At 42.3% G+C, this 12,359-nt stretch overlaps 1 protein-coding gene across 2 annotated transcripts in view; it reads left to right on the top strand.

The window, feature by feature from the left end:
• dnmt3ab (DNA (cytosine-5-)-methyltransferase 3 alpha b) overlaps positions 1–12,359 on the top strand; it is a 47,284-nt gene that overhangs the window by 20,805 nt on the left and 14,120 nt on the right. The window contains exons 4-5 of one of the 2 annotated variants that reach the window (XM_033988615.2): positions 293–339; positions 1,439–1,585. In XM_033988615.2, the coding sequence (XP_033844506.2) occupies positions 293–339; positions 1,439–1,585 (194 nt within the window). Of the gene's footprint in view, positions 1–292; positions 340–1,438; positions 1,586–6,035; positions 6,099–12,359 lie in introns of those variants that run through there. The other variant, XM_055231190.1, reaches the window with a different exon arrangement.

A 12,359-nucleotide genomic window follows, 5' to 3' on the forward strand; every position in this document is an offset into this window, starting at 1 on the left:
CTGTCCATAGGGGGCACCGACAGCATGTGGCGCTTTGTTGTAATGACGTTTATGGCGACTGCAAAGCTGAGCGCTATGGGTGTCTCACTCACTTAGTCCACTTCTTTATAAGTCTGTGGTTACAACTCTACTCTGAGCAGCTAACAAATCATCTAAAAAGACACAATATATATTATGTCATTGCATGTGCTAACTGCCTGCCCTGTTGTGTCTAAAGTGAAGTCATGAATGGACACTGGACACTTCCTCATGAGTTTAATCAGATTTTTTGTTTTATTTTGTGTTTATACAGATGTGGAGCACAAAGACGAGGACGGAGGAGACTCAGTCAGGACAGAGGTGAGATTTTTTAATGGTTTTGTTGTAAGTTAAAGTTCATTATTTTGTTTGTTTTTATGTCATTTCACAAAAGAAAAAAACATTTGGATTTCTGGAGCTTATTTCAGGATGTGTTTACACTTAATCTGTCCTAGTTTTAGCCCAGTTTAGTTCTGTTCTAGTCCTGGTCTAGTCCTGGTCTAGTCCTGGTCTAGTCCTGGTCTAGTCCTGGTCTAGTCCTGGTCTATTCCTGGTTTAGTCCTGGTCTAGTCTTGGTTTAGTTCTGGTCTAGTCCTGGTCTATTCCTGGTTTAGTCCTGGTTTAGTCCTGGTCTAGTCCTGGTCTAGTCTTGGTTTAGTCCTGGTCTAGTCCTGGTCTAGCTACATTCCTGGCAAAGTAGTTACACCTCCATGAAGACATGCAGGTGGCTGACCCTTCTCAAGAAAAAGTTACTTAATGCACCTTTATTTTTAGGCCTGAGGCGAGCACAACTGCGAGGGACTAATCAAAACTGCATCTGGAGTAGGAATGGGACAATAAACAATAATATTGTTTATCGTGATAAAAAGGGGGTGGGGGGTGGGTCATTTGTATTTCAGAGGGGCCATGTGAGGCTTATTGCCCCGGGCCTCCAAATTTCAGTTGACAACCCTGCTTATCCATAATATTCTCTGTTAAAGTTATAATTTTTCATATCCATAACAACTTTAATCATTATCACCAAGATGCTCCATGCCCTGCAGTCACAGGGCGTGGCGAGGGCCGTTATGTGCTTTAACACAAATGATTATTATTAAAGGTAGACTATGTAACTTTTCTGATGGAGGGCTCACTACCTCCTTGTCTCCATGGAGATGTAATTGCTTTACCTTGAATGATTCATAGTATGGCATTATGAGTATCTTTCTCCATTAAAACACCTCCAGACTAAATTACAGGTCAGATCTGTGGAGATGTGAACCCGCTCACTAAGAATGCATGTTTTAAATGTATTTTTGAGCAATAAAAAACACATTTAAATGTATAGATATAACAAAAAGTTACATAGTGTACCTTTAAGTAACATTTTTTTAATTCTGTCCGTTAACTCACAGTGATGTTTTGTGTGGTGTTTGTGCAGGGCGGGCGTGGGCGGATGAGAGGGGGCGTGGGGTGGGAGATCAGCCTACGACAGAGGCCCGTTCCCAGGGTCACGTTCCAGGCCGGAGACCCCTATTACATCAGCAAACGCACCCGAGAGGAGTGGCTCGCCAAGTGGAAGATGGAGGTGAGAGAGAGACATACAAAACACTGTGTCTGTGTTTAAATGCACTCCAGAAAAACTCCCATCACATTAAGAGCACACTTTAAATCATGCTAGGAGAGGCATTCAACTGCACAGGGTATGATTTTAGTAAATATTCATGTTTTCATTGGTTTTGTTTGCTACATTAAAACTGAAACTCTACTGGAGCTTTTCTGCTTTTATTTTTATTGCTATTTTAGTCCTGGATTTTGTCATAGTTTGAATAGTTCAGCTCCAGTCAAATGAAGCTCATTGAGGCTAGCAAGGAGCGGGCGCTTAGCAATGCTGTCAATCAACCCTGTTGCTAGTGGGTTATTAATGTTCATATATTGATTTACAGACATAATTGTGAAATAAAAAACCCAGGATCATGTAGAGCGGGTTAATACGAATGTTTAAGACCAAAATGACGAGTCTGACAGCAACAGAGGGGGGACACAGCTTTTTAATGTAAATCTAGCAGGTTAACTATGTCCATTTATTTATACAGTCTATGGTTCAGACCTCTCTTTACTCTGTCTGTCCTCCTCCCTTTCTCTTTCTTCCCCTCTTTACTGCCCCCCCTCCTCTTTCCTTGCTTCACTTTTCACTTTCTCCCCTCTTTACTCTCGCTCTTTCCCCCTCTTTCCTCTTCCCTCTCTCCCTCTTCTCTCCTCTCCCCCCTCCCTCTCCTGTCATCTCGTTCCTCCCTCCTCTCACTCTCTCCCTCTCCTGTCACCACCCTCCATCTCCTCCCCGTCCCTCTCTTCTCTTTCATTCCCTCTCTCCCTCTCCTCTTCTCAATTTTGTTCTCTCACTCTCCTGTCCTCTCTTTCTCCCCTCTCTCTCCCTCTCCTCTCTTTCGTTGCCCCCGCCCTCTCCTGTTCTCTCTTTCCTCCGCCTCTCCCTTTCCTGTCCTCTCTCCCTCTCTTCTCTTTTGTTCCCACTCCCTCTCCTGTTCTTGTTTTCTCCCCTTCTTTCATCTCTCTTTCTCTCTTTCTCCTCCTCCTCTCCTCGCTTTCCTTGCTTCATGTTTCACTTGTGTCAAACTTGTGTCAGGTCCAAAGAGCCGGAGCCTCTTCAGACATTAAAGGAGCAAATCCCACAAGATTTATGTTGAAACGAGTGAAATATCTTTATCCTGCTGAGAGAAGCCAGGAGTCGAACCCACAACCTCCTAGTGAGAGGGTTTAGTCCTGATTTAGCCCTGGCTTAGTCCTGGTTTATTCCTGGTTTAGTCCTCGTTAAGTTCTGGTTTAGTCTTGGTCTGGTTTAGTTCTGGTTTAGACCTTGTTTAGTCCTAGTTTACTCCTGGTTTAGTCCTGGTTTAGTCCTGGTTTAGTCCTGGTTTAGTCCTGGTCAGGTTCTGGTTTATTCCTGGTCTGGTTCTGGTTTAGTCCTGGTTTTGACAAGGTTTAATCCTGGTTTACTCCTGGTTTAGTCCTGGTCTGGTTCTGGTTTAGTCCTGGTCTGGTTTTGGTTTAGTTCTGGTCTGGTTCTGGTTTAGTCCTGGTCTGGTTCTGGTTTAGTCCTGGTTTTGACCAGGTTTAATCCTGGTTTACTTCTGGTTTAGTCCTGGTCTGGTTTTGGTTTAGTCCTGGTCTGGTTCTGGTTTAGTCCTGGTTTAGTCCTGGTTTAATCCTTGCGTTACATAATTACCATACTTCACATAGACTTCATGGGGTCTGGAGGCTCCACCCCCTCTCTCGGTGCTTTAAGCTGAGCCCATAAAAGTGTCCCGGGACAGAAAATATGGCCGTATTAGCGTAACATGCCTGAGCTCCACAAGTGAAGGCTTTAAAATACGACAAAGGGGATTTCGCAAACGAGACAGAGATTTAACAGAGCTAACGATGCTAATTGTGGAGGTGACTGTTTTATTTCAACATTCGTCAGACAGACTTTGAACTGGATTGGACAAAGACTCATCTGTGTCGGCATCAAAGTTCTTCACATTATCAAAGGGATTCAAAACAGTGGTCTCCAGGATGACATGAGGAAACTTTAATGTTTTTATTTCTTCATTTTGATTATTTCCGATTTTTGGTTAGATTTTTATTTTGTCTAATTTAAAACAAACTCAAATGGCGCTCGATAGAAACAATACAGCCTCATAATTATTGTCATTTACCCATAGATTGTATATATAAATGGGCATAGCTAAACTGCTAGCCGCCACGTTCCATATAGAAAGTGATCATGGGCGCACTTCTGGCGCCATCGACTTTGGCTCCAATTCACTTTTTATTGAAAAACTGTGTCTCCTCTCTCTGTAACTGCTATTGTCATCCTCGTCATTTTGGTCTTAAATGTTCGTATTAACCAGCTCTACATGATCCTGCATATTTTTATTTCACTTGTGTCTGTAAATCAAGATATGAACATTAATAACAGACAATTCTTTGCACAATTTCAATTCACACTCATTTAGTCCACTTCTTTATACAGACTGTGCATTAACACATAAAAAAGACTGCTAAACTCCATGTTTTCACTGACAGAGGACTGGCTGTAGACCTCCATTGCTCATTTACATTCATTATGATCAGGTTTTTTGAGTGTCCTGGTTTCGTGTAAATGCAGAATCCTGATTTCAGTATACCGGATAAGCCAGTATTCTGGTTGTAAGAAACCAGGATACTCTCTGGGATGTTCTGATTGCATCCAGGACACTGTGGCATGTAGACACAATCCTGATTTCTCACACTGGTGCTGTACTGAGCACATGCGAAACTGAAGTAACAAACACGGTAGGAGTAGCAACTTTCTCAAAACAACTCAAACCTCTACAAGAACTTTAAAAAATATTATAATTTTAAATCTATAACAAAATAAAGCAGACTATTTTTATACAACCTAATTTAAAGCCTTTATTTTGAAGTGCATCTTGTTCCTTTGTTATTAGAAACAATCTTAAAAGTCTTAAGTTAGCAAGGTTCCTAAAACTCCTTGCCATATCTGTGTCATGGTTGCCATGTATATCCATATCCTGGGTACTCCGATTGCACATGTAAACAAATATCCAGAATAGTGCCATAACGATCACGATAAGGATCATAACCAGGAGAGTCACATGTAAACGCACTCCCTGACCATTAGAAGTGACTGAACTGACCGACATTAAAATAATCTCACAGCTGTGGCCTGAGAATGACCAGTCTGCGATATTAAACTAGAGATTATGAAACACTCTAATGTCACAGTATACTTTATATCTTGAGTTTAGATTTGGTTGAATATTGGTCCTGGTTTAGTCCTGGTTTAGTTTTGGTTCAGTCCTGGTTTAGATCCGATATTTTTTTTGGTTTAATATCACTTTGGTCCTGTTTTATTTAGTTCTGGTTTTGCCTTATATTAGTCGCAGTTTAGTCCTTTTTCAGTACCAGTTTAGTCCTGGTCTAGTCCTGGTTCAGCCCTGGTTTAGTCCCGGTTTAGTCCCAGTTTAGTCCTGGTCCAGTCCTGGTCTAGTCCCGGTTTAGTCTTTGTCTGGTCCAGTCCTGGTCCGGTCCTGGTTCCGTCGTGGTTCCGTCCTGGTTTGGTTCTGGTCTGGCCCCAGTTTGGTCCTGGTTTTGTCCTGGTCCCGTCCCAGTCCTGTTCTGGTTTGGTTCTGGTCCGGTGCTGGTCCTGTCCTGGACCTGTCCTGGTCCTCTTCTGGTCCGGTCCTAGTTTAGTCCTGGTCTGGTCCTTGTCTGGTCCTGGTCCTCTCCTGGTCTAGTTCCAGTCCGGTCCTAGTTTAGTCCTGGTCCTGTTCTGGTCCGGTCTTGGTCCAGTCCTGATTCAGCCCAATCCTGGTCCTCTTCTGGTCTGGTCCTAGTTTAGTCCTGGTCCTGGTCACAGTCCGGTCCCGGTCCGGTTTTGGTCCGGTCCTAGTTTAGTCCCGGTCCGGTCCCGGTCCTGGTCCGGTTCTGGTTCGGTTTTGGTCCGGTCTTAGTTTAGTCCTCGTCCGGTCCAGTCCTGGTCCGGTTCTGTTCCGGTTCTGGTCCGGTCCTAGTTTAGTCCTTGTCCGGTCCTGGTCTTGGTCCGGTTCTGGTTCAGTTTTGGTCCGGTCCTAGTTTAGTCCTGGTCCGGTCTGTCCCAGTCTTGGTCCGGTTCTGGTCCGGTCCTAGTTTAGTCCTGGTCCGGTCTCGGTATGGTCCTGGTCTTGGTCCGGTTCTGGTCCGGTTGTGGTCCGGTCCTAGTTTAGTCCTGGTCCTGGTCCAGTCCCGGTCCGTTTCTGGTCCGGTCCTTCCATTCCCAGTACAGTAGATGCTTCCTTTCATTTCTTTCTCTCAGTCCAAGACAACCTCCTTTGGCTCGGCTCCAATGTTTTGCAAGTCCCGTTTCGCTTCCAGCCAATCAGCTCCCTCACTCACGGTCACATGACGTCCGAATTCCCACACAAAGAAATGCACAAGTCTTCCCCCTCTCTCTCTTTTTCCCTCTCTCCCTCCCTCTCTCCCTCCCTCTTTTTTAAGGAAAAGCAGGCAGTGCGAGCGTCCGGGCCTGACACATTTCATGCTGGACTATGCTCTTGTGGGTATGTGCAGTTTGTTTGTTCAGTAGCGTTAGCATACATGTGAGATTAGCAGGTGAAAAAATGCTGACTTTAAGTTTTCTTGTTGTTGTCGTCCTGCGCCGTCCGCTCTTAAAGGGACAGGAGATTTAAAAATGCCTGCCATGTTGGAGAAAGGAGCCTGTTGCGAAGGAGGAGCTTGTCTTGAAATGTCAACTTTAGTAGGTCACGCTTGAGTTGTGGCTACGCTAAAGAGGCTAATGTTTCTGCTTATGTAACTTTGAACTTGAAATAAGGATTCAAAAGTCTTTATTAATTATTATTATTATTATTATTATTATTATTATTATTATTATTATTAAGGACAAAAGTAGGGCTGCAACATTAATAGCAAATTGAATGGACTCAAGTAGCTAGTTTTGGAAGTACCGTAATTTCCTCCACAAACATGTTCTGAAGTGTCCCTGTGTGTCAGATGCCCTCCCTGTGTGTATTTGTCATTTCTTCCGAACGTGTTTAAAATATGAACTTTGAGCTGAGTCATATTATTAAATCTTAAATCTTGCAATACACAGATTTTTTTTTTTTTTTTTTTTTTTGCAGTCTGAGCTAAAATAATTTAAAAAGAAATAATATGAATAAGATCTCATGATGTTTAAATTATGGGCCTACATTTAAAACAACAGCGAAAAGTAGAGCGTTTGTTCATCTGAAGGTTTACAGTTTGAATCGCGCTCTCAACATAAACATTGGTTGAGCAGTCAGATCCTCTGACCCACAGGGATCTGATTGTCATTCCAGCTTCCACAGATGAATGTTGTTGTTGTGTCCTTGGGCAAGACACCTAACCCCCTTCGCCCCCAGGGTCTGTGTGCACTGGTGTATAAATGTGTGGTGTGAATTGGTGTGTGAATGTGTGAGTGGTTCCTTGATATAAAGCGCTTTGAGCCTTGAAGGTGCATATAAAATATATGTATATTAATTTGATTTGATGCTTAAATGTGTGACTTCTGTGTGAGTGTAGTGTTGTCTGTAGAGTATCACTAATGATCTTTTAAATGGAGGCGATGACAACCAGATGTGCCTCTGCAGTACTATGATCTAGTGTCGTTACTAGATCATATGCATAAATTATACTTAAAAATACTTCAGAGTACATACTGTTTTTGTGCATCTGGTCAAAACACTGCACCAACGCTGCACACTCCAGTAAAAAAAATATAAAACCGGACGGGCATCTGACATAAAACTCCTTACTTTTTCTTTTAATAAAGTAATATTTGCCTTGCCCCAGTACAGCTCTTAGGGTCGGAATGAGAGCGCTGTCTGCTGTCTGCTGTCTGCTGTCTGCTGTCTGCGTATAAGTATTACGCATTTTTATCACACGTGAACTAGGCAGTGCACTATTAGCATGCTAGTTGTATAGTTGTAGTAAACATTAGTGCTCTGGCCTCTGAAAGCTGTGAAAAGAGCTTGTCAATTAGGATGATAGGAATATGTTTGGAAAGTGAGGAATATGTTTGGACCACTCCCCCTCAGTACGTTAAGTTGCAGTAGCAGTTGCATATCTAGTGTGTGTGTGTGTGTGTGTGTGTGTGTGTGTGTGTATATATATATATATCTTCTTTTCACCCTCCGCGGGTGGTCTCTCATCCCTCTCTTTTCCACACTCGGGACCTGGGAGCTTGAGGGTTCTGCGCAGTATCTTTGCTGTTCCTAGTACTGCACTTTTCTCGACTATATATATATATATATATATATATATATATACACACACACACACACACACACACACACACACACACACACACACACCCTCCATATGTGTAATCTGCAGACAAAGGGCAGTGTGCCTGCTGCAGCTGCTGCCTGTGGAGATCACACAACGTCAAAGTCTTTTGTGTTGCTTCAAAGAGTTTCTGTGGAGCTGCAGGAAAATAATGTTTAGAGACACTTATTCAAACTGCATTTAACCTTAGCCGTGTGAGCCGTATGTGAACTCACAGTGTGTTTAAAACCCCCTCAAGTGAAACTAATGAAAACACTCAGAAATGTATCAAATGTATCAAACATGCTGCTGTGGTGGAACATAACAAAGTAAAAGTAGTATAAGTAGTATGGTAGAAGTATGGTACTTAAATATAAATATTACACATCTGTACTTAAGTACATTTTACAGTGGATACTTTTACTTCTTTATATTTGAGAGTATCTGTACTTTCTACTACATTTTTGAACTGGACTGAAAAGAAAAAGTATTTTTTTATTATTGTTTGAGACCTGCTGAAAAGGCTGAGAGTTTATTTTTAACACGTTCATAATTTGAACAAACAAAAATATAGAAATAAAAACAGAAAAAAATGATTGATTCAGTTGTTTCTGTTGAACAAGATTCAGCTCAAACCTTTATCAAAGTTTTTGACGTGTTCAGTCAACTGATTTAAAAGGTTTTGGTGCTCTCTTCCTACCGGTGGAAGCAGGACAACAGCGCCATCTGCAGGCTGACTTCTGCAGGACAGTACCCCAGGTGTGTGGGAGTAAAAAGACCCCCGTGTCCCGGTTTAAAGTCCTGTGGGCATCATTCTGTATTTCTGTTGCCTCCTTAAATCACCAAAACCTGTTTAAATCAACTGACCAATCACGTCACAGCAACATCATGTGACCACTCTGAGGCGCTAGAGAGCAGCCCAGACTGTCAGGGATGAAAACAAACAAAACCTTGGTCTGGAAAAAAAAAATCTATTAAAAAACATAAATAAATACATAAATGAATAATAATAATAATAAGTTGAGTTTTTTTGCACAGTATCAGTAATAAGGTTTAGTCTCTTCACTGCAAAAAGTCATTTAGGTGAGTTCACATGAGTTGAACAGAAACATGTTTTGTGTTTCTATGCACAGTTTGCATTATTCTTCCTGTGTTTGGCTGCATTTCCTTTGGGCTCTCTGAGGGGAAGACAGATTATAGAGATAGTGTGAGGTTGTATAGATTTCAGTTGTATTATTTGAAGGCACTTTGGGTGTTTTAAAGTCCTGGTTTAGTCCTGATCTAGTTTTGATTTAGTTCGATTTGGCGATTGTAAGAGTGAAAGCATCCTTAGATTACAGTCATTAAAGGTGTACTATGTAACTTTTCTGATGTAGGGTATGCTGCCTACTTGTTTCCATAGAGATGTTATTAATTAGCCTCGAATGTATAGTATGGCATTAAATGTAATCATCAGTTTTTACTGTACAAAATTCCTTGAAAAGTATGCATTTGCACTGTAAGCAGGGCTGCCTCTTCATAGATCTGACCTGTAACTTAACCAGGTGTTAGGGTGGCACTTGCTTGTCTCCATGGAGATTGATAGTGTGAAACATTCATGGCAAAGCTATAACATCTCCATGGAGAGAAGTGGGTGGCATATAGCAAAAAATGTGACATAGTGCAACTACTTTAAAGTTCCTACATTGCACAAACTGACTGAGCTTTGTTTGTTTCATTCACACATGTTTGAGTAACTCTTTATTATTAGTCTGTAACATCTCCAAAGCTCAAAATGCTCTGTTCCACCTTGTGATGTCATGAATTGGTAGTTTTCAAGTTAACAGCTCCTTTTTAGCTTTTGTTTAGTAGAGATTGGCAATTCCACGTCTGACATGATCCAAATGATTCTAATGAAGGTGTATGGAATTTAAAAACACAGTGGAGCACTTCCTGTAATTACCACATGACATCACAAGGTGGGACAGAGTGTTTTCTGAGAAGAACTCAGCCTAAATATGCAGGGTTAGTGTGTTAAACATGTGTGAATGAAACAAAACACAACTTCAGGTCTGTTTGTGATGAGGAAACAACATTATAACATTAGAGAGCAGTGCATTATGGGCCTTTAATTGTTCCAGTTCTCTTGTGAATCTTTACATTGGTTCTACTGTGAGTTGGCTGCTGCATTGTGTTGCCTGCAGCCGCTCCTGAAGTGAAGAGGCCCAGCAGAGGGGTGAACTGCACTGCGACTCTGCCAAATATGTGCCTCGTATATGGGCTGTACTGTAGACCGCTGTCCCCCCATGTCCCCCCCCCCCCCCCCCCCCCCCCCCCGGCCGCTGTCTATGGAGCGTCAGGGAGGACAATAAGACAAGCAGAGGAGAGAAGGAGAGAGGAGTCAGGGAAGTATGGTTAAAGAGGGGGGATTAGGCAATATCGACTTTTTGTATCTTCTTCCCATGTTCTAACACTGTTCCTACTCACAAACATGTCTGAAGAGGTTTCAGATGCCATCCATGCATGTTGAGTAATCTAGAGATCTCTCCCGGGCCCTATTTGAACCCTCCTTACGGTTTGCAGTACGATTGAGTCCAAAGCTCTGCCCACAAGCCTATATCACCCATGCTTCCAAACGACAATTCTCCATAAATATACAAAAACATGATACAAAACTGTACACAGCAACTCCACAAACCTGATGTGATGTACAGTAGCTTTATTAGTGGGATGCAGCTGATTGTGTTGTGATAGTGCTCTGAAGGGGGACTGACTTACCTTAGGGAGCAAAGGGAGGAGAGACTCAGAGCTTCAAAACTTTAAATAAAACTTATTAAACATGTTAATATGTTGTTTTGGGCAAATGTTCCATAGAAGTGTAATACCCCTCTCTGAGCTTTGTGTTAAAACAAAGCTCAGATTAAAGTCTGACTTGAGTGACAGAGCTTGAAACAGGGCAGTGCATTTGTTAGCATCATGCCCCCTGGGATGTTGATGACATCAGCTGTCAAGTATCAATTAGTGTTTGTAGAATAGTCTGTGTGAAGAAGTGGACTAAGTGAGTGTGACGTCACCCTCAGCGTTCAGCTCCAGTCAAATGAAGCTCATTGAGGCTGGAGCAGTTATAGAGGACAATTTGGAGACGGTTTCCATATTTGGAATTCTGACCTCGAGTATCATAGCAACCAAAGAGCCAATCTGGCGTAAGGCTGGTGAAGGTAATACCCCGTCCCGCCCGCACCACTGGTTTAGCAGGGAGTGGGCGCTTAGCAACGCTGTCAATCAAACCCGATGCTAACGCTAGCAGGAGCGACCTCGGGGAAAGAAGGTGCCTGATTTGTCCACTCTTAATGTTCATATCTTGATTTACAGACACAATAATGAAATAAAAAACCCAGGATCATGTAGAGCGGGTTAATATGAACATTTTAAGACCAAAACAACGAGTCTGACAGCAGCATTTGCAGAGAGGGGACACAATTTTTCAGTGTAAAGTGAATTGGAGCCAGAGTTGATGGAGCCGGTAGCGTCCATGATCACTTCCTATTTGGAACGCGGCAGCTAGCAGGTTAGCTATGTCCATTTATATATACAGTCTATGATTTGTACCAATTAATACCGGTAGTTATTGAATAGGCCTGATACTAAATGTACTTGTGCAAAAATACCCTAAACTTTTATAGCTTGTATAAAGTTCATGCTGTGTCCTGTAGCGCATTAACCCTGTGTGAAAGCTCCAGTTTGAGTCTTGTGGTTGGCTCGTTTTGCGTTGGCACGATTTGCATGCATAATTCTGCACACGCTCCAAACATGTCTGTCTGTTTGAATGACACGTGTTGGTTTAGCGTGTTCACATCTGGACTCCCACAAGAGACTGAAACATATCTCCCACTGGATCTGTAGCCAGAGGGTTACAGCACGTTTGGGGTCTTGTAGAACACATTCAGCCTCTTTTATTGCAGCGCTGACAATGGGAACACAGACTACAAAGCCACTACATTTCAAACACGAAAATATCTTGAAAAACATGTGTTCGAACTGTGAACAGGGCTGCCTCTTCACAGATCTGACCTGTAAATTGGCTTAGTGGTATAGGGTTAGGGTAGCACCTGCTTGTCTCCATGGAGATTGATACTGTGAAGCAGTCTTGGCAATGCTATAACATCTCCATGGAGACAAGTGGCAAAAAAGTGACATAGTGCACCTTTAAAGGTTCTGTATTAAACAAAACTGACTTTTGTGAGCTTTAAGCCATGTTCTAAGGCTGTTAGCTCATCAAAAACAGACCTGGAGTTGTTTTGTTTCATTCACACATCTCTTTATTATTAGTCTGTCTACTTCTCTAAAGCTTAAAATACTGTGTTTTGCCTTGTGATGTCATGAAGTGGTAGTTTTCAAGTTAACAGCTCCTTTTACCTTTAGTTCAGTAGAGATTGGAAATGGTAAATAGTCACATTTTTATATAGCACTCAAAGCTATTTACATCAAGGAACCTGGTCTTTGGTCTCTGGTGTAGCTCTGGTCTCTGGTTTCTGGTG

The sequence above is a fragment of the Periophthalmus magnuspinnatus genome, chromosome 22, assembly GCF_009829125.3.
Source record: "Periophthalmus magnuspinnatus isolate fPerMag1 chromosome 22, fPerMag1.2.pri, whole genome shotgun sequence".
Lineage (NCBI taxonomy): Eukaryota > Metazoa > Chordata > Actinopteri > Gobiiformes > Gobiidae > Periophthalmus > Periophthalmus magnuspinnatus.